Below are 22,434 nucleotides of genomic sequence, written 5' to 3'. Positions count from 1 at the left end.
CCAGGAGTGTGCCATCTTCGCAAGAAGGGACAGGCAACTCGGGTAGAGTGCAAGGATGTTGCTAGAATACGCAGGGAGAAAATTAGACGGGCAAAAGCCCAGCGAGACCTTAATGTGGCCACCGTTGCTCGAGACGATTAAAACATTGTTTTTATGAACATATTAATAGCAAGAGGAGGGCCAAGGAGAATCTCCCTGCTTTATTCGATGCGGTGGGGAACGTCACCACCGAGGAGGAGGAAAAGGCTGAAGTTCTCAATGCCCTCTTCACTTCTGTCTTTAACAGTCAGACCAGCTATCCTCAGGGTACTCAGCCCCCTGAGCTGGAAGATGGGGCCGCGGAGCGGAATAAACGCCCCTCAATTCCCAGTGCCTTCTTTACTTCTGTCTGTTCTGACTGTTGCACCTGTGCTGGACGTGCCCTTACGATGAGCAAGCCAAGGAGAGCCAGACAGTATATATACGTGTGGAGTCTGCCGAAACTTTGTGCGCGCTATTCCCTTGTTGTGTTTTCCTTCCGCCTGTGATCGACCGAGAAAGAGAACCTGCACCCCCCACCCCCGCTGCCAACCAGACTCATGAAACATTGTGACACTGCGGTGGTAACAATCTCTGCGTTCCTGTAACAAATCCTCGCTTTTCTTTTCTGTCTTTTTGCTATTGCTTTCTTCCTCCCACCTCCCATCCCCAGGCCTAGCTAACCAAAACCTTTCACAATAAACTGGTTGGGCAAATAGTTGGCTCCTTTCTGAGTCTTAATCTCACGTCGGGTATACGCATATAACGAACCATCTCGCTACCGATAGCTGGAGCGAGACAGACGCCCACCTACAAGAAGGGTCGGATGGAGGATCCGGGGAACTACAGGCCTGTCAGCCTGACCTCGGTATCGAGGAAGCTCGTGGAGCAGATCACCCGGAGCGACATCACAGGGCGTGTGCGGGACAACCAGGGGACCGGGCCTAGCCAGCGCGGGTCCCTTAAAGACAGGTCCTGCTTGACCGACCCGATCTCCTTCTACGACCAGGTGACCCGCCTAGTGGATGAGGCAAAGGCTGTGGATGTCGTCTACCTAGACTTCAGTGAAGCCTTTGATTCTGTCTCCCACGGTATTCTCCCAGAGAAGATGGCAGCCCACGGCTTGGGCAGGCGTACTCTGCCGGGTAAAAACCTGGCTGGACGGCCGGGCCCAGAGAGTGGTGGTGAATGGAGTTCAGTCCAGCTGGCGGTGGTCGCCAGCGGTGCTCCCCAGGGGGCCAGCATTTGAGCCGGTCCTGTTCAATATCTTGGTTGGTGATCTGGACGAGGGGATTGAGCGCACTCTCAGGAAGGTTGCTAATGACACCATGTTGGGAGGAAGGGCTGATCTGCCTGAGGGTAGGAAGGCCCTACGCAGGGATCCGGATAGGCTGGATCGCTCGGCTGAGGCCAATTGTAGGAGCTTCAACGAGACCAAGCGCCAGGTCCCGCACTTTGCTCACAACAACCTCATGCAACGCTACGGGCTCGGGGCAGGGTGGCTGGAAAGCTGCACCGAGGAAACGGTTCTGGGGGCATTAGTCAACAGCCGCCTGAACACGAGCCAGCAGCGTGCCCAGGGGGCCAAGAAGGCCAACGGCATCCTGGCTTGGATCACAAATCGTGCAGTCAGCAGGACTAGGGAGGTGATCATCCCTCTGTACTCGGCCCGGGTGAAGCCGCACCTCGAGTACTGCGTTCAGTTTTGGGCCCCTCACTACAAGAAAGACGTTGAGGCTCCGGAGCGTGTCCAGAGGAGGAGGGCAACGAAGCTGGTGAAGGGACTGGAGCGCAAGACCTATGGGTAGCGGCTGAGGGAGCTGGGATTGTTTTGTCTGGAGAAGGGGAGGCTCAGGGCAGAGAGAGAGACCTTATCGCCTCTTTACAACTACCCGAAAGGTGGTTGTAGCGAGGTGAGGATTGGCCGCTTCTCCCAGGTAACTAGCGGTGGGACAAGAGGTAACGGCCGTCAGCTGCGCCGGGGGGGAGCTTCAGGTTGGATATTAGGAAAAACGTAACAAGTTGTTTCATTCCGCTTCTTCAAACGGTTTAATTCAGAGTCATTCACAGCTGCGATCGCCAGTCCCGCAAGCGGATCTACTGCTGACAAATCAAGATTCTTTGAGGAACGGCCACACAATAATTTCACTCGGCGAGTTTCAAGTATTCAACTTTTAATGCAAATATCTATTAGCATTTTGACACTCCCCCACTCCAGTCAGCCTTGAATGCAATCGCAATTCAACAAAGACTAAAGCAAAGCCAGAGGCCTAACAAAGCACGAGACGTGATTACACGTTAGAGCCTGACGGTGCCTGTAGTGCCCCTCCTTCCGGTTATGGAACAATGCTATGTTTTTTGGGGTTTTTTTTTTTAATGCTTTGTTTGTATGAAAAATGAAAAATGGAGAAGGGCAGCCGAATATCAAAGACAGCAGAAGCGCGACAATTGCCGTCTCGAGCATCACAAAGCCTTTTCCATTTGGGAAAGTTCCTGTGGGAGAAACTAATTCTCCACGTCGCAAAATCCGCGACTGAAAAGAAAGCGGAAGCGGCGGCAAAGCTTCGAGATGGGTTAAGAACAGGCTGAGGAGCACCGGACAGAAATCATGCAGGTAGCGTTTGCTCGGCCTCGGGACAGGGCCATACGACAGATGATATCTGGAAGCTTTCTTCCAACCTTATTCCTCTATAATTCTACGCCTGCCGCTTGTCGATGCTGCTGTTACGCGATAAAACCCACGCCCTTTCATTTGGAAGCTGGGGGAAGACGGCAAGGCCTCAAAGACACGGCACATCCTATATTATCTTTGGGAGACGGAGACCCACCGTTTTAACTTGCAGGACCATTTCCATCAGTGAGACACGCGAGACAGAGATGATATCTCCGTGCTCCATCTTTATTGTGCAAATGCTGCGCAAAGCTTTTCATTACCCTCCACAGGCACCCACCAGAACCAATTCTATGTCAACGGAGGCTAGACTGACGGGCGACACGTGAAATCCATTCGGTGGCGATCCGTACGCGTGCAGCAACTCCTGCGGTGCAAACGTCTTCCCCGGGAGGCTGGCCCAACTGACGGCCACCCAGAATACAGAGACGCGTGCGGTAGTCGGAAGGGCCTGAGGGGGGGTATCTCACAGCCATCCGGAATCCATCGGTCAGGCCCAGGTTAGCAGCACACTTCTCGCCAACAATCATCAAATGCCTGTGAAGCTGGAGGGGGAAATAACGTTACGTAACGTAGCGTGCTACAACACAAAGAAGAGCGGAGAGGGCAGGAAGCGAAGGAAGGCGAGCAAAGAACCATCCACAGAACGCGGTGAACTAGTTCTTCGCCATTCAAGCGCTGCTCTTCAAATTTCCGCCTTTCTGCAACTGACACATTCTAAGCAAAGTTACAAAGACCGATTATGCACAATGCGGGGAGGGGCAGCTATGGGAACTTGCCATCGTTTTTTTACTTCTTTTTCTTTTTTTTTAACCCCCTCCCCACCCCCAGCTAGACAGTGACGGACTACAAATCGGGCACAGTAGCCAGATTTGTCTCGGGGTTCCAGCCCCCCATTATATCTTCGGGCAACGTAAGTCATTCTGGCAGAAAAGAAAAACTCGACGTAGGCTTTGCGAGCCCACGCAAAAGCCATCCAACTTGACTTCTATAGCTGAAAATGAAACATCCAGCACCCCTCAGACAGCTTTCCCCTTCCTCGCCTCCGACCTGCTCAAAACCCCAAGCCCTCTTCTCCGCATTTGAGCAAGTACCACTGTCGGGAAACCCTGAAAACAGGCATCGGGCCATACTTCCAAACAGCACTGCATTTTGCACTACAAGCACGCACCCAGAAATGAGCATCGCTTTCTCTCGCTACCCTTAGTCAAAACGCTCAGCTCCGTCACAAGCTAGAGGCAAAAGACTACGGTGTCGGGAAACCCCAAATAGCCTACTGTGCCTCTTTGCAACATCAAGAGGAAACGAGGCCACGGGACAGCGCCTACTAAATTACGTACCACTTACAGGCACCGTTCGGTGTACAGAAAGCTTCCACGGTCTTTACAGGTGCGCCAGAATCTTCTGCTTCGGACAACCTCACAACGGCCTTGTCGCGAGCGGCTAGGAAAAAGCATAGGAGCTTGCGTTGAAACATCACGGAACGCAAGGCACTGGAGGAAGAAGAGTACGCGGTTAAAACGGGGTTGACTCCGGAGAAAGGCAATAGCTTAAGCAGATCGCTACGCCCCACTGAACTCGTACCCCAAACGCAAGACAACACGGCGATTCTTCCTAAGTGATCTTTGAATTGGCAAAGTCCTCTCCCTTCTATCCACAAAACACGTTTTCACAGGCTCCTGCTGCTACGAGCACGGAGCGATTTTAAACCCAAACCAAACCACCTCCATTTGCGCTTATTTCACTCTCTTATTAAGACCCCGCTTAACCACTCAGGCGGCAAACGGTGGCTCACCATCCTTCAGTTATGGCCAAATATCGCCTTCCTATCCTACTTTTGACCAAGGCATTTACTAAGAACCTGGGGTTATCCCGACTGAGGCCGGGTTGACTCTCTGTCCTCAAGAACACCGCGTACTCAGGCGAAAGAACGTTCCGGATTAGCGCGGTGAGGCTGGCTCTACGTCAGACACTTCCAAATCGACGCAAAGGTTATCGCCTTGCACACGGGAATACCACCGACCTGTAGGAAACGGCCAACTAATTCTAATGCAACTAGCACGACTAGCAGCGCCAAAGGGCTGATAGATATCGCGCGCGGCAAGCGCCCGCGACTGCCACCAAGCGCTTCAGCGTCACACGCCCGCCTCTACACACGCGCGCACACCACACGGGGGCGCTGGGAAGCTAGGCGAGCCAGGCGGCACCAGCAAGTCAGTACGCGCCACGGCAGCCCCGTGGCACCGAAGGAGCGCCGGGTTTTAGAGGAGGCGCGGCAGTAGCGAGCATCAGCGGCCAGAAAGGCCCGTCCGCCCGCCCGGCGGCAACGTCGCCGCTCGCCCCGCCGCACTCGCCGGCACCGCAACGGGCGCTCGTTCCAGAGGGCGAGCGAGCGCGCTAGGGTGGGGGAGGGGTGGGAAGGGGGGGGGCAAGGGAAGAATCGCACAACGCACGGCAACGCCGCGGCTACCACCTCGTCCACAACGGCTCCTCCTCTTCTCGCGGATAACGTTGGCGGAGAACTCCTGGCGGCCGACTTTTCCGAAGAGAGCGGCGCCACTGCGCCGGGCGGCCGGCGACCTAACCATCCCGCCGGCCATGACGGCGCGCGCTCGCTACAACACTCCCTCAGCCGCGAACCTCCCCCTCTCGGCTCGGCTCGGCTCGGCTCGGCCCGGCCCGGCCCTCGGCGGCGCTCATTGGGCCGACGGAGCGCCGCCGGCCGTTCGAGCGCCTCGGTTGGCTGTCTCGCGTGCCCTTTACGCTTGTCCCCGCCCTGTTGGCGGCTCCGCTCCCGTCGGCCCGGTGCTTATCGGGGCTCAGGGACTTTGCGCGCGCCTCCGGGCGCGCGGGGATGCGACGTGGGGGAGCGGGAGGGCGCCTCCGCGAAGGGAAGCTGTGCCCTGTAAGTGCGGCGCCCCTGCGGCGGCCAAACGAGGCCTGCAGAACAGGCCCCGGGTATTAGGGATTGCCCTTATCGGCTCCTCCTCAAACGCGCTGGGGGCTTTTTGGTGCCGATCCCTCCCGTCGAATGACCGCGTATTGGCCGGGCAGGCCAGGAGTGTGCCATCTTCGCAAGAAGGGACAGGCAACTCGAGAAGAGTGCAAGGATGTTGCTAGAATACGCAGGGAGAAAATTAGACGGGCAAAAGCCCAGCGAGACCTTAATGTGGCCACCGTTGCTCGAGACGATTAAAACATTGTTTTTATGAACATATTAATAGCAAGAGGAGGGCCAAGGAGAATCTCCCTGCTTTATTCGATGCGGTGGGGAACGTCACCACCGAGGAGGAGGAAAAGGCTGAAGTTCTCAATGCCCTCTTCACTTCTGTCTTTAACAGTCAGACCAGCTATCCTCAGGGTACTCAGCCCCCTGAGCTGGAAGATGGGGCCGCGGAGCGGAATAAACGCCCCTCAATTCCCAGTGCCTTCTTTACTTCTGTCTGTTCTGACTGTTGCACCTGTGCTGGACGTGCCCTTACGATGAGCAAGCCAAGGAGAGCCAGACAGTATATATACGTGTGGAGTCTGCCAAAACTTTGTGCGCGCTATTCCCTTGTTGTGTTTTCCTTCCGCCTGTGATCGACCGAGAAAGAGAACCTGCACCCCCCACCCCCGCTGCCAACCAGACTCATGAAACATTGTGACACTGCGGTGGTAACAATCTCTGCGTTCCTGTAACAAATCCTCGCTTTTCTTTTCTGTCTTTTTGCTATTGCTTTCTTCGTCCCACCTCCCATCCCCAGGCCTAGCTAACCAAAACCTTTCACAATAAACTGGTTGGGCAAATAGTTGGCTCCTTTCTGAGTCTTAATCTCACGTCGGGTATACGCATATAACGAACCATCTCGCTACCGATAGCTGGAGCGAGACAGACGCCCACCTACAAGAAGGGTCGGATGGAGGATCCGGGGAACTACAGGACTGTCAGCCTGACCTCGGTATCGAGGAAGCTCGTGGAGCAGATCACCCGGAGCGACATCACAGGGCGTGTGCGGGACAACCAGGGGACCAGGCCCAGCCAGCGCGGGTCCCTTAAAGACAGGTCCTGCTTGACCGACCCGATCTCCTTCTACGACCAGGTGACCCACCTACTGGATGAGGCAAAGGCTGTGGATGTCGTCTACCTAGACTTCAGTGAAGCCTTTGATTCTGTCTCCCACGGTATTCTCCCAGAGAAGATGGCAGCCCACGGCTTGGGCAGGCGTACTCTGCCGGGTAAAAACCTGGCTGGACGGCCGGGCCCAGAGAGTGGTGGTGAATGGAGTTCAGTCCAGCTGGCGGTGGTCGCCAGCGGTGCTCCCCAGGGGGCCAGCATTTGAGCCGGTCCTGTTCAATATCTTGGTTGGTGATCTGGACGAGGGGATTGAGCGCACTCTCAGGAAGGTTGCAGATGACACCATGTTGGGAGGAAGGGCTGATCTGCCTGAGGGTAGGAAGGCCCTACGCAGGGATCCGGATAGGCTGGATCGCTCGGCTGAGGCCAATTGTAGGAGCTTCAACGAGACCAAGCGCCAGGTCCCGCACTTTGCTCACAACAACCTCATGCAACGCTACGGGCTCGGGCAGGGTGGCTGGAAAGCTGCACCGAGGAAACGGTTCTGGGGGCATTAGTCAACAGCCGCCTGAACACGAGCCAGCAGCGTGCCCAGGGGGCCAAGAAGGCCAACGGCATCCTGGCTTGGATCACAAATCGTGCAGTCAGCAGGACTAGGGAGGTGATCATCCCTCTGTACTCGGCCCGGGTGAGTCCGCACCTCGAGTACTGCGTTCAGTTTTGGGCCCCTCACTACAAGAAAGATGTTGAGGCTCCGGAGCGTGTCCAGAGGAGGAGGGCAACGAAGCTGGTGAAGGGACTGGAGCGCAAGACCTATGGGTAGCGGCTGAGGGAGCTGGGATTGTTTTGTCTGGAGAAGGGGAGGCTCAGGGCAGAGAGAGAGACCTTATCGCCTCTTTACAACTACCCGAAAGGTGGTTGTAGCGAGGTGAGGATTGGCCGCTTCTCCCAGGTAACTAGCGGTGGGACAAGAGGTAACGGCCGTCAGCTGCGCCGGGGGGGAGCTTCAGGTTGGATATTAGGAAAAACGTAACAAGTTGTTTCATTCCGCTTCTTCAAACGGTTTAATTCAGAGTCATTCACAGCTGCGATCGCCAGTCCCGCAAGCGGATCTACTGCTGACAAATGAAGATTCTTTGAGGAACGGCCACACAATAATTTCACTCGGCGAGTTTCAAGTATTCAACTTTTAATGCAAATATCTATTAGCATTTTGACACTCCCCCACTCCAGTCAGCCTTGAATGCAATCGCAATTCAACAAAGACTAAAGCAAAGCCAGAGGCCTAACAAAGCACGAGACGTGATTACACGTTAGAGCCTGACGGTGCCTGTAGTGCCCCTCCTTCCGGTTATGGAACAATGCTATGTTTTTTGGGGTTTTTTTTTTTAATGCTTTGTTTGTATGAAAAATGAAAAATGGAGAAGGGCAGCCGAATATCAAAGACAGCAGAAGCGCGACAATTGCCGTCTCGAGCATCACAAAGCCTTTTCCATTTGGGAAAGTTCCTGTGGGAGAAACTAATTCTCCACGTCGCAAAATCCGCGACTGAAAAGAAAGCGGAAGCGGCGGCAAAGCTTCGAGATGGGTTAAGAACAGGCTGAGGAGCACCGGACAGAAAGCATGCAGGTAGCGTTTGCTCGGCCTCGGGACAGGGCCATACGACAGATGATATCTGGAAGCTTTCTTCCAACCTTATTCCTCTATAATTCTACGCCTGCCGCTTGTCGATGCTGCTGTTACGCGATAAAACCCACGCCCTTTCATTTGGAAGCTGGGGGAAGACGGCAAGGCCTCAAAGACACGGCACATCCTATATTATCTTTGGGAGACGGAGACCCACCGTTTTAACTTGCAGGACCATTTCCATCAGTGAGACACGCGAGACAGAGATGATATCTCCGTGCTCCATCTTTATTGTGCAAATGCTGCGCAAAGCTTTTCATTACCCTCCACAGGCACCCACCAGAACCAATTCTATGTCAACGGAGGCTAGACTGACGGGCGACACGTGAAATCCATTTGGTGGCGATCCGTACGCGTGCAGCAACTCCTGCGGTGCAAACGTCTTCCCCGGGAGGCTGGCCCAACTGACGGCCACCCAGAATACAGAGACGCGTGCGGTAGTCGGAAGGGCCTGAGGGGGGGTATCTCACAGCCATCCGGAATCCATCGGTCAGGCCCAGGTTAGCAGCACACTTCTCGCCAACAATCATCAAACGCCTGTGAAGCTGGAGGGGGAAATAACGTTACGTAACGTAGCGTGCTACAACACAAAGAAGAGCGGAGAGGGCAGGAAGCGAAGGAAGGCGAGCAAAGAACCATCCACAGAACGCGGTGAACTAGTTCTTCGCCATTCAAGCGCTGCTCTTCAAATTTCCGCCTTTCTGCAACTGACACATTCTAAGCAAAGTTACAAAGACCGATTATGCACAATGCGGGGAGGGGCAGCTATGGGAACTTGCCATCGTTTTTTTCCTTCTTTTTCTTTTTTTTTAACCCCCTCCCCACCCCCAGCTAGACAGTGACGGACTACAAATCGGGCACAGTAGCCAGATTTGTCTCGGGGTTCCAGCCCCCCATTATATCTTCGGGCAACATAAGTCATTCTGGCAGAAAAGAAAAACTCGACGTAGGCTTTGCGAGCCCACGCAAAAGCCATCCAACTTGACTTCTATAGCTGAAAATGAAACATCCAGCACCCCTCAGACAGCTTTCCCCTTCCTTGCCTCCGACCTGCTCAAAACCCCAAGCCCTCTTCTCCGCATTTGAGCAAGTACCACTGTCGGGAAACCCTGAAAACAGGCATCGGGCCATACTTCCAAACAGCACTGCATTTTGCACTACAAGCACGCACCCAGAAATGAGCATCGCTTTCTCTCGCTACCCTTAGTCAAAACGCTCAGCTCCGTCACAAGCTAGAGGCAAAAGACTACGGTGTCGGGAAACCCCAAATAGCCTACTGTGCCTCTTTGCAACATCAAGAGGAAACGAGGCCACGGGACAGCGCCTACTAAATTACGTACCACTTACAGGCACCGTTCGGTGTACAGAAAGCTTCCACGGTCTTTACAGGTGCGCCAGAATCTTCTGCTTCGGACAACCTCACAACGGCCTTGTCGCGAGCGGCTAGGAAAAAGCGTAGGAGCTTGCGTTGAAACATCACGGAACGCAAGGCACTGGAGGAAGAAGAGTACACGGTTAAAACGGGGTTGACTCCGGAGAAAGGCAATAGCTTAAGCAGATCGCTACGCCCCACTGAACTCGTACCCCAAACGCAAGACAACACGGCGATTCTTCCTAAGTGATCTTTGAATTGGCAAAGTCCTCTCCCTTCTATCCACAAAACACGTTTTCACAGGCTCCTGCTGCTACGAGCACGGAGCGATTTTAAACCCAAACCAAACCACCTCCATTTGCGCTTATTTCACTCTCTTATTAAGACCCCGCTTAACCACTCAGGCGGCAAACGGTGGCTCACCATCCTTCAGTTATGGCCAAATATCGCCTTCCTATTCTACTTTTGACCAAGGCATTTACTAAGAACCTGGGGTTATCTCGACTGAGGCCGGGTTGACTCTCTGTCCTCAAGAACACCGCGTACTCAGGCGAAAGAACATTCCGGATTAGCGCGGTGAGGCTGGCTCTACGTCAGACACTTCCAAATCGACGCAAAGGTTATCGCCTTGCACACGGGAATACCACCGACCTGTAGGAAACGGCCAACTAATTCTAATGCAACTAGCACGACTAGCAGCGCCAAAGGGCTGATAGATATCGCGCGCGGCAAGCGCCCGCGACTGCCACCAAGCGCTTCAGCGTCACACGCCCGCCTCTACACACGCGCGCACACCACACGGGGGCGCTGGGAAGCTAGGCGAGCCAGGCGGCACCAGCAAGTCAGTACGCGCCACGGCAGCCCCGTGGCACCGAAGGAGCGCCGGGTTTTAGAGGAGGCGCGGCAGTAGCGAGCATCAGCGGCCAGAAAGGCCCGTCCGCCCGCCCGGCGGCAACGTCGCCGCTCGCCCCGCCGCACTCGCCGGCACCGCAACGGGCGCTCGTTCCAGAGGGCGAGCGAGCGCGCTAGGGTGGGGGAGGGGTGGGAAGGGGGGGGCAAGGGAAGAATCGCACAACGCACGGCAACGCCGCGGCTACCACCTCGTCCACAACGGCTCCTCCTCTTCTCGCGGATAACGTTGGCGGAGAACTCCTGGCGGCCGACTTTTCCGAAGAGAGCGGCGCCACTGCGCCGGGCGGCCGGCGACCTAACCATCCCGCCGGCCATGACGGCGCGCGCTCGCTACAACACTCCCTCAGCCGCGAACCTCCCCCTCTCGGCTCGGCTCGGCTCGGCTCGGCCCGGCCCGGCCCTCGGCGGCGCTCATTGGGCCGACGGAGCGCCGCCGGCCGTTCGAGCGCCTCGGTTGGCTGTCTCGCGTGCCCTTTACGCTTGTCCCCGCCCTGTTGGCGGCTCCGCTCCCGTCGGCCCGGTGCTTATCGGGGCTCAGGGACTTTGCGCGCGCCTCCGGGCGCGCGGGGATGCGACGTGGGGGAGCGGGAGGGCGCCTCCGCGAAGGGAAGCTGTGCCCTGTAAGTGCGGCGCCCCTGCGGCGGCCAAACGAGGCCTGCAGAACAGGCCCCGGGTATTAGGGATTGCCCTTATCGGCTCCTCCTCAAACGCGCTGGGGGCTTTTTGGTGCCGATCCCTCCCGTCGAATGACCGCGTATTGGCCGGGCAGGCCAGGAGTGTGCCATCTTCGCAAGAAGGGACAGGCAACTCGAGAAGAGTGCAAGGATGTTGCTAGAATACGCAGGGAGAAAATTAGACGGGCAAAAGCCCAGCGAGACCTTAATGTGGCCACCGTTGCTCGAGACGATTAAAACATTGTTTTTATGAACATATTAATAGCAAGAGGAGGGCCAAGGAGAATCTCCCTGCTTTATTCGATGCGGTGGGGAACGTCACCACCGAGGAGGAGGAAAAGGCTGAAGTTCTCAATGCCCTCTTCACTTCTGTCTTTAACAGTCAGACCAGCTATCCTCAGGGTACTCAGCCCCCTGAGCTGGAAGATGGGGCCGCGGAGCGGAATAAACGCCCCTCAATTCCCAGTGCCTTCTTTACTTCTGTCTGTTCTGACTGTTGCACCTGTGCTGGACGTGCCCTTACGATGAGCAAGCCAAGGAGAGCCAGACAGTATATATACGTGTGGAGTCTGCCGAAACTTTGTGCGCGCTATTCCCTTGTTGTGTTTTCCTTCCGCCTGTGATCGACCGAGAAAGAGAACCTGCACCCCCCACCCCCGCTGCCAACCAGACTCATGAAACATTGTGACACTGCGGTGGTAACAATCTCTGCGTTCCTGTAACAAATCCTCGCTTTTCTTTTCTGTCTTTTTGCTATTGCTTTCTTCGTCCCACCTCCCATCCCCAGGCCTAGCTAACCAAAACCTTTCACAATAAACTGGTTGGGCAAATAGTTGGCTCCTTTCTGAGTCTTAATCTCACGTCGGGTATACGCATATAACGAACCATCTCGCTACCGATAGCTGGAGCGAGACAGACGCCCACCTACAAGAAGGGTCGGATGGAGGATCCGGGGAACTACAGGCCTGTCAGCCTGACCTCGGTATCGAGGAAGCTCGTGGAGCAGATCACCCGGAGCGACATCACAGGGCGTGTGCGGGACAACCAGGGGACCGGGCCTAGCCAGCGCGGGTCCCTTAAAGACAGGTCCTGCTTGACCGACCCGATCTCCTTCTACGACCAGGTGACCCGCCTAGTGGATGAGGCAAAGGCTGTGGATGTCGTCTACCTAGACTTCAGTGAAGCCTTTGATTCTGTCTCCCACGGTATTCTCCCAGAGAAGATGGCAGCCCACGGCTTGGGCAGGCGTACTCTGCCGGGTAAAAACCTGGCTGGACGGCCGGGCCCAGAGAGTGGTGGTGAATGGAGTTCAGTCCAGCTGGCGGTGGTCGCCAGCGGTGTTCCCCAGGGGGCCAGCATTTGAGCCGGTCCTGTTCAATATCTTGGTTGGTGATCTGGACGAGGGGATTGAGCGCACTCTCAGGAAGGTTGCAGATGACACCATGTTGGGAGGAAGGGCTGATCTGCCTGAGGGTAGGAAGGCCCTACGCAGGGATCCGGATAGGCTGGATCGCTCGGCTGAGGACAATTGTAGGAGCTTCAACGAGACCAAGCGCCAGGTCCCGCACTTTGCTCACAACAACCTCATGCAACGCTACGGGCTTGGGCAGGGTGGCTGGAAAGCTGCACAGAGGAAACGGTTCTGGGGGCATTAGTCAACAGCCGCCTGAACACGAGCCAGCAGCGTGCCCAGGGGGCCAAGAAGGCCAACGGCATCCTGGCTTGGATCACAAATCGTGCAGTCAGCAGGACTAGGGAGGTGATCATCCCTCTGTACTCGGCCCGGGTGAAGCCGCACCTCGAGTACTGCGTTCAGTTTTGGGCCCCTCACTACAAGAAAGACGTTGAGGCTCCGGAGCGTGTCCAGAGGAGGAGGGCAACCAGGCTGGTGAAGGGACTGGAGCACAAGACCTATGGGTAGCGGCTGAGGGAGCTGGGATTGTTTTGTCTGGAGAAGGGGAGGCTCAGGGCAGAGAGAGAGACCTTATCGCCTCTTTACAACTACCCGAAAGGTGGTTGTAGCGAGGTGAGGGTTGGCCGCTTCTCCCAGGTAACTAGCGGTGGGACAAGAGGTAACGGCCGTCAGCTGCGCCGGGGGGGAGCTTCAGGTTGGATATTAGGAAAAACGTAACAAGTTGTTTCATTCCGCTTCTTCAAACGGTTTAATTCAGAGTCATTCACAGCTGCGATTGCCAGTCCCGCAAGCGGATCTACTGCTGACAAATGAAGATTCTTTGAGGAACGGCCACACAATAATTTCACTCGGCGAGTTTCAAGTATTCAACTTTTAATGCAAATATCTATTAGCATTTTGACACTCCCCCACTCCAGTCAGCCTTGAATGCAATCGCAATTCAACAAAGACTAAAGCAAAGCCAGAGGCCTAACAAAGCACGAGATGTGATTACACGTTAGAGCCTGACGGTGCCTGTAGTGCCCCTCCTTCCGGTTATGGAACAATGCTACGTTTTTTGGGTTTTTTTTTTTTAATGCTTTGTTTGTATGAAAAATGAAAAATGGAGAAGGGCAGCCGAATATCAAAGACAGCAGAAGCGCGACAATTGCCGTCTCGAGCATCACAAAGTCTTTTCCATTTGGGAAAGTTCCTGTGGGAGAAACTAATTCTCCACGTCGCAAAATCCGCGACTGAAAAGAAAGCGGAAGCGGCGGCAAAGCTTCGAGATGGGTTAAGAACAGGCTGACGAGCACCGGACAGCAATCATGCAGGTAGCGTTTGCTCGGCCTCGGGACAGGGCCATACGACTGATGATATCTGGAAGCTTTCTTCCAACCTTATTCCTCTATAATTCTACGCCTGCCGCTTGTCGATGCTGCTGTTACGCGATAAAACCCACGCCCTTTCATTTGGAAGCTGGGGGAAGACGGCAAGGCCTCAAACACACGGCACATCCTATATTATCTTTGGGAGACGGAGACCCACCGTTTTAACTTGCAGGACCATTTCCATCAGTAAGACACGCGTGACAGAGATGATATCTCCGTGCTCCATCTTTATTGTGCAAATGCTGCGCAAAGCTTTTCATTACCCTCCACAGGCACCCACCAGAACCAATTCTATGTCAACGGAGGCTAGACTGACGGGCGACACGTGAAATCCATTCGGTGGCGATCCGTACGCGTGCAGCAACTCCTGCGGTGCAAACGTCTTCCCCGGGAGGCTGGCCCAACTGACGGCCACCCAGAATACAGAGACGCGTGCGGTAGTCGGAAGGGCCTGAGGGGGGGTATCTCACAGCCATCCGGAATCCATCGGTCAGGCCCAGGTTAGCAGCACACTTCTCGCCAACAATCATCAAACGCCTGTGAAGCTGGAGGGGGAAATAACGTTACGTAACGTAGCGTGCTACAACACAAAGAAGAGCGGAGAGGGCAGGAAGCGAAGGAAGGTGAGCAAAGAACCATCCACAGAACACGGTGAACTAGTTCTTCGCCATTCAAGCGCTGCTTTTCAAATTACTGCCTTTCTGCAACTGACACATTCCAAGCAAAGTTACAAAGACGGATTATGCACAATGGGGGGAGGGGCAGCTATGGGAACTTGCCATCGTTTTTTTTCCATCTTTTTTTTTTTTTAACCCCCTCCCCACCCCCAGCTAGACAGTGACGGACTACAAATCGGGCACAGTAGCCAGATTTGTCTCGGGGTTCCAGCCCCCCATTATATCTTCGGGCAACGTAAGTCATTCTGGCAGAAAAGAAAAACTCGACGTAGGCTTTGCGAGCCCACGCAAAAGCCATCCAACTTGACTTCTATAGCTGAAAATGAAACATCCAGCACCCCTCAGACAGCTTTCCCCTTCCTCGCCTCCGACCTGCTCAAAACCCCAAGCCCTCTTCTCCGCATTTGAGCAAGTACCACTGTCGGGAAACCCTGAAAACAGGCATCGGGCCATACTTCCAAACAGCACTGCATTTTGCACTACAAGCACGCACCCAGAAATGAGCATCGCTTTCTCTCGCTACCCTTAGTCAAAACGCTCAGCTCCGTCACAAGCTAGAGGCAAAAGACTACGGTGTCGGGAAACCCCAAATAGCCTACTGTGCCTCTTTGCAACATCTAGAGGAAACGAGGCCACGGGACAGCGCCTACTAAATTACGTACCACTTACAGGCACCGTTCGGTGTACAGAAAGCTTCCACGGTCTTTACAGGTGCGCCAGAATCTTCTGCTTCGGACAACCTCACAACGGCCTTGTCGCGAGCGGCTAGGAAAAAGCGTAGGAGCTTGCGTTGAAACATCACGGAACGCAAGGCACTGGAGGAAGAAGAGTACGCGGTTAAAACGGGGTTGGCTCCGGAGAAAGGCAATAGCTTAAGCAGATCGCTACGCCCCACTGAACTCGTACCCCAAACGCAAGACAACACGGCGATTCTTCCTAAGTGATCTTTGAATTGGCAAAGTCCTCTCCCTTCTATCCACAAAACACGTTTTCACAGGCTCCTGCTGCTACGAGCACGGAGCGATTTTAAACCCAAACCAAACCACCTTCATTTGCGCTTATTTCACTCTCTTATTAAGACCCCGCTTAACCACTCAGGCGGCAAACAGTGGCTCACCATCCTTCAGTTATGGCCAAATATCGCCTTCCTATCCTACTTTTGACCAAGGCATTTACTAAGAACCTGGGGTTATCCCGACTGAGGCCGGGTTGACTCTGTCCTCAAGAACACCGCGTACTCAGGCGAAAGAACGTTCCGGATTAGCGCGGTGAGGCTGGCTCTACGTCAGACACTTCCAAATCGACGCAAAGGTTATCGCCTTGCACACGGGAATACCACCGACCTGTAGGAAACGGCCAACTAATCCCAATGGTCAACTAATTCTAATGGAACTAGCACGACTAGCAGCGCCAAAGGGCTGATAGATATCGCGCGCGGCAAGCGCCCGCGACTGCCACCAAGCGCTTCAGCGTCACACGCCCGCCTCTACACACGCGCGCACACCACACGGGGGCGCTGGGAAGCTAGGCGAGCCAGGCGGCACCAGCAAGCCAGTACGCGCCACGGCAGCCCCGTGGCACCGAAGGAGCGCCGGGTTTTAGAGGAGGCGCGGCAGTAGCGAGCATCAGCGGCCAGAAAGGCCCGTCCGCCCGCCCGGCGGCAACGTCGCCGCTCGCCCCGCCGCACTCGCCGGCACCGCAACGGGCGCTCGTTCCAGAGGGCGGGCGGGCGAGCGCGCTAGGGTGGGGGAGGGGTGGGAAGGGGGGGCAAGGGAAGAATCGCACAACGCACGGCAACGCCGCGGCTACCTCCTCGTCCACAACGGCTCCTCCTCTTCTCGCGGATAACGTTGGCGGAGAACTCCTGGCGGCCGACTTTTCCGAAGAGAGCGGCGCCACTGCGCCGGGCGGCCGGCGACCTAACCATCCCGCCGGCCATGACGGCGCGCGCTCGCTACAACACTCCCTCAGCCGCGAACCTCCCCCTCTCGGCTCGGCTCGGCTCGGCTCGGCCCGGCCCGGCCCTCGGCGGCGCTCATTGGGCCGACGGAGCGCCGCCGGCCGTTCGAGCGCCTCGGTTGGCTGTCTCGCGTGCCCTTTACGCTTGTCCCCGCCCTGTTGGCGGCTCCGCTCCCGTCGGCCCGGTGCTTATCGGGGCTCAGGGACTTTGCGCGCGCCTCCGGGCGCGCGGGGATGCGACGTGGGGGAGCGGGAGGGCGCCTCCGCGAAGGGAAGCTGTGCCCTGTAAGTGCGGCGCCCCTGCGGCGGCCAAACGAGGCCTGCAGAACAGGCCCCGGGTATTAGGGATTGCCCTTATCGACTCCTCCTCAAACGCGCTGGGGGCTTTTTGGTGCCGATCCCTCCCGTCGAATGACCGCGTATTGGCCGGGCAGGCCAGGAGTGTGCCATCTTCGCAAGAAGGGACAGGCAACTCGGGAAGAGTGCAAGGATGTTGCTAGAATACGCAGGGAGAAAATTAGACGGGCAAAAGCCCAGCGAGACCTTAATGTGGCCACCGTTGCTCGAGACGATTAAAACATTGTTTTTATGAACATATTAATAGCAAGAGGAGGGCCAAGGAGAATCTCCCTGCTTTATTCGATGCGGTGGGGAACGTCACCACCAAGGAGGAGGAAAAGGCTGAAGTTCTCAATGCCCTCTTCACTTCTGTCTTTAACAGTCAGACCAGCTATCCTCAGGGTACTCAGCCCCCTGAGCTGGAAGATGGGGCTGCGGAGCGGAATAAACGCCCCTCAATTCCCAGTGCCTTCTTTACTTCTGTCTGTTCTGACTGTTGCACCTGTGCTGGACGTGCCCTTACGATGAGCAAGCCAAGGAGAGCCAGACAGTATATATACGTATGGAGTCTGCCGAAACTTTGTGCGCGCTATTCCCTTGTTGTGTTTTCCTTCCGCCTGTGATCGACCGAGAAAGAGAACCTGCACCCCCCACCCCCGCTGCCAACCAGACTCATGAAACATTGTGACACTGCGGTGGTAACAATCTCTGCGTTCCTGTAACAAATCCTCGCTTTTCTTTTCTGTCTTTTTGCTATTGCTTTCTTCGTCCCACCTCCCATCCCCAGGCCTAGCTAACCAAAACCTTTCACAATAAACTGGTTGGGCAAACAGTTGGCTCCTTTCTGAGTCTTAATCTCACGTCGGGTATACGCATATAACGAACCATCTCGCTACCGATAGCTGGAGCGAGACAGACGCCCACCTACAAGAAGGGTCGGATGGAGGATCCGGGGAACTACAGGCCTGTCAGCCTGACCTCGGTATTGAGGAAGCTCGTGGAGCAGATCACCCGGAGCGACATCACAGGGCGTGTGCGGGACAACCAGGGGACCGGGCCTAGCCAGCGCGGGTCCCTTAAAGACAGGTCCTGCTTGACCGACCCGATCTCCTTCTACGACCAGGTGACCCGCCTAGTGGATGAGGCAAAGGCTGTGGATGTCGTCTACCTAGACTTCAGTGAAGCCTTTGATTCTGTCTCCCACGGTATTCTCCCAGAGAAGATGGCAGCCCACGGCTTGGGCAGGCGTACTCTGCCGGGTAAAAACCTGGCTGGACGGCCGGGCCCAGAGAGTGGTGGTGAATGGAGTTCAGTCCAGCTGGCGGTGGTCGCCAGCGGTGTTCCCCAGGGGGCCAGCATTTGAGCCGGTCCTGTTCAATATCTTGGTTGGTGATCTGGACGAGGGGATTGAGCGCACTCTCAGGAAGGTTGCAGATGACACCATGTTGGGAGGAAGGGCTGATCTGCCTGAGGGTAGGAAGGCCCTACGCAGGGATCCGGATAGGCTGGATCGCTTGGCTGAGGACAATTGTAGGAGCTTCAACGAGACCAAGCGCCAGGTCCCGCACTTTGCTCACAACAACCTCATGCAACGCTATGGGCTCGGGGAAGGGTGGCTGGAAAGCTGCACCGAGGAAACGGTTCTGGGGGCATTAGTCAACAGCCGCCTGAACACGAGCCAGCAGCGTGCCCAGGGGGCCAAGAAGGCCAACGGCATCCTGGCTTGGATCACAAATCGTGCAGTCAGCAGGACTAGGGAGGTGATCATCCCTCTGTACTCGGCCCGGGTGAGGCCGCACCTCGAGTACTGCGTTCAGTTTTGGGCCCCTCACTACAAGAAAGACGTTGAGGCTCCGGAGCGTGTCCAGAGGAGGAGGGCAACCAAGCTGGTGAAGGGACTGGAGCACAAGACCTATGGGTAGCGGCTGAGGGAGCTGGGATTGTTTTGTCTGGAGAAGGGGAGGCTCAGGGCAGAGAGAGAGACCTTATCGCCTCTTTACAACTACCCGAAAGGTGGTTGTAGCGAGGTGAGGGTTGGCCGCTTCTCCCAGGTAACTAGCGGTGGGACAAGAGGTAACGGCCGTCAGCTGCGCCGGGGGGGAGCTTCAGGTTGGATATTAGGAAAAACGTAACAAGTTGTTTCATTCCGCTTCTTCAAACGGTTTAATTCAGAGTCATTCACAGCTGCGATCGCCAGTCCCGCAAGCGGATCTACTGCTGACAAATCAAGATTCTTTGAGGAACGGCCACACAATAATTTCACTCGGCGAGTTTCAAGTATTCAACTTTTAATGCAAATATCTATTAGCATTTTGACACTCCCCCACTCCAGTCAGCCTTGAATGCAATCGCAATTCAACAAAGACTAAAGCAAAGCCAGAGGCCTAACAAAGCACGAGATGTGATTACACGTTAGAGCCTGACGGTGCCTGTAGTGCCCCTCCTTCCGGTTATGGAACAATGCTACGTTTTTTGGGTTTTTTTTTTTTAATGCTTTGTTTGTATGAAAAATGAAAAATGGAGAAGGGCAGCCGAATATCAAAGACAGCAGAAGCGCGACAATTGCCGTCTCGAGCATCACAAAGTCTTTTCCATTTGGGAAAGTTCCTGTGGGAGAAACTAATTCTCCACGTCGCAAAATCCGCGACTGAAAAGAAAGCGGAAGCGGCGGCAAAGCTTCGAGATGGGTTAAGAACAGGCTGACGAGCACCGGACAGCAATCATGCAGGTAGCGTTTGCTCAGCCTCGGGACAGGGCCATACGACTGATGATATCTGGAAGCTTTCTTCCAACCTTATTCCTCTATAATTCTACGCCTGCCGCTTGTCGATGCTGCTGTTACGCGATAAAACCCACGCCCTTTCATTTGGAAGCTGGGGGAAGACGGCAAGGCCTCAAACACACGGCACATCCTATATTATCTTTGGGAGACGGAGACCCACCGTTTTAACTTGCAGGACCATTTCCATCAGTAAGACACGCGAGACAGAGATGATATCTCCGTGCTCCATCTTTATTGTGCAAATGCTGCGCAAAGCTTTTCATTACCCTCCACAGGCACCCACCAGAACCAATTCTATGTCAACGGAGGCTAGACTGACGGGCGACACGTGAAATCCATTCGGTGGCGATCCGTACGCGTGCAGCAACTCCTGCGGTGCAAACGTCTTCCCCGGGAGGCTGGCCCAACTGACGGCCACCCAGAATACAGAGACGCGTGCGGTAGTCGGAAGGGCCTGAGGGGGGGTATCTCACAGCCATCCGGAATCCATCGGTCAGGCCCAGGTTAGCAGCACACTTCTCGCCAACAATCATCAAACGCCTGTGAAGCTGGAGGGGGAAATAACGTTACGTAACGTAGCGTGCTACAACACAAAGAAGAGCGGAGAGGGCAGGAAGCGAAGGAAGGTGAGCAAAGAACCATCCACAGAACACGGTGAACTAGTTCTTCGCCATTCAAGCGCTGCTCTTCAAATTACCGCCTTTCTGCAACTGACACATTCCAAGCAAAGTTACAAAGACGGATTATGCACAATGGGGGGAGGGGCAGCTATGGGAACTTGCCATCGTTTTTTTTCCTTCTTTTTTTTTTTTTAACCCCCTCCCCACCCCCAGCTAGACAGTGACGGACTACAAATCGGGCACAGTAGCCAGATTTGTCTCGGGGTTCCAGCCCCCCATTATATCTTCGGGCAACGTAAGTCATTCTGGCAGAAAAGAAAAACTCGACGTAGGCTTTGCGAGCCCACGCAAAAGCCATCCAACTTGACTTCTATAGCTGAAAATGAAACATCCAGCACCCCTCAGACAGCTTTCCCCTTCCTCGCCTCCGACCTGCTCAAAACCCCAAGCCCTCTTCTCCGCATTTGAGCAAGTACCACTGTCGGGAAACCCTGAAAACAGGCATCGGGCCATACTTCCAAACAGCACTGCATTTTGCACTACAAGCACGCACCCAGAAATGAGCATCGCTTTCTCTCGCTACCCTTAGTCAAAACGCACAGCTCCGTCACAAGCTAGAGGCAAAAGACTACGGTGTCGGGAAACCCCAAATAGCCTACTGTGCCTCTTTGCAACATCTAGAGGAAACGAGGCCACGGGACAGCGCCTACTAAATTACGTACCACTTACAGGCACCGTTCGGTGTACAGAAAGCTTCCACGGTCTTTACAGGTGCGCCAGAATCTTCTGCTTCGGACAACCTCACAACGGCCTTGTCGCGAGCGGCTAGGAAAAAGCGTAGGAGCTTGCGTTGAAACATCACGGAACACAAGGCACTGGAGGAAGAAGAGTACGCGGTTAAAACGGGGTTGGCTCCGGAGAAAGGCAATAGCTTAAGCAGATCGCTACGCCCCACTGAACTCGTACCCCAAACGCAAGACAACACGGCGATTCTTCCTAAGTGATCTTTGAATTGGCAAAGTCCTCTCCCTTCTATCCACAAAACACGTTTTCACAGGCTCCTGCTGCTACGAGCACGGAGCGATTTTAAACCCAAACCAAACCACTTCCATTTGCGCTTATTTCACTCTCTTATTAAGACCCCGCTTAACCACTCAGGCGGCAAACGGTGGCTCACCATCCTTCAGTTATGGCCAAATATCGCCTTCCTATCCTACTTTTGACCAAGGCATTTACTAAGAACCTGGGGTTATCCCGACTGAGGCCGGGTTGACTCTCTGTCCTCAAGAACACCGCGTACTCAGGCGAAAGAACGTTCCGGATTAGCGCGGTGAGGCTGGCTCTACATCAGACACTTCCAAATCGACGCAAAGGTTATCGCCTTGCACACGGGAATACCACCGACCTGTAGGAAACGGTCAACTAATTCTAATGGAACTAGCACGACTAGCAGCGCCAAAGGGCTGATAGATATCGCGCGCGGCAAGCGCCCGCGACTGCCACCAAGCGCTTCAGCGTCACACGCCCGCCTCTACACACGCGCGCACACCACACGGGGGCGCTGGGAAGCTAGGCGAGCCAGGCGGCACCAGCAAGCCAGTACGCGCCACGGCAGCCCCGTGGCACCGAAGGAGCGCCGGGTTTTAGAGGAGGCGCGGCAGTAGCGAGCATCAGCGGCCAGAAAGGCCCGTCCGCCCGCCCGGCGGCAACGTCGCCGCTCGCCCCGCCGCACTCGCCGGCACCGCAACGGGCGCTCGTTCCAGAGGGCGGGCGGGCGAGCGCGCTAGGGTGGGGGAGGGGTGGGAAGGGGGGGCAAGGGAAGAATCGCACAACGCACGGCAACGCCGCGGCTACCTCCTCGTCCACAACGGCTCCTCCTCTTC

At 55.4% G+C, this 22,434-nt stretch overlaps 2 protein-coding genes across 2 annotated transcripts in view; both read right to left on the bottom strand.

Annotated features, from left to right (window-relative positions):
• LOC125687578 (adenosine 5'-monophosphoramidase HINT1-like) overlaps positions 1-22,434 on the bottom strand; it is a 37,697-nt gene that overhangs the window by 15,162 nt on the left and 101 nt on the right. Inside the window, 3 exon segments of the mRNA XM_048932775.1 lie at positions 19,943-20,479; positions 21,321-21,426; positions 22,406-22,434. Of these exon segments, the coding sequence (XP_048788732.1) occupies positions 20,231-20,479; positions 21,321-21,426; positions 22,406-22,434 (384 nt within the window). The 3' untranslated portion in view covers positions 19,943-20,230.
• LOC125687577 (adenosine 5'-monophosphoramidase HINT1-like) lies at positions 13,858-16,790 on the bottom strand. Its single transcript, XM_048932774.1, is given in 4 exon segments — positions 13,858-14,719; positions 15,561-15,666; positions 16,661-16,689; positions 16,692-16,790. Coding segments are annotated over 4 exon segments (483 nt in total). The 3' UTR covers positions 13,858-14,470.

The sequence above is a fragment of the Lagopus muta genome (genome assembly GCF_023343835.1).
Source record: "Lagopus muta isolate bLagMut1 chromosome W unlocalized genomic scaffold, bLagMut1 primary SUPER_W_unloc_1, whole genome shotgun sequence".
In the NCBI taxonomy this organism is placed as follows: domain Eukaryota; kingdom Metazoa; phylum Chordata; class Aves; order Galliformes; family Phasianidae; genus Lagopus; species Lagopus muta.
Note: the sequence above shows the minus strand (reverse complement) of the source record. Positions and strands in the feature narration are given on the sequence as shown.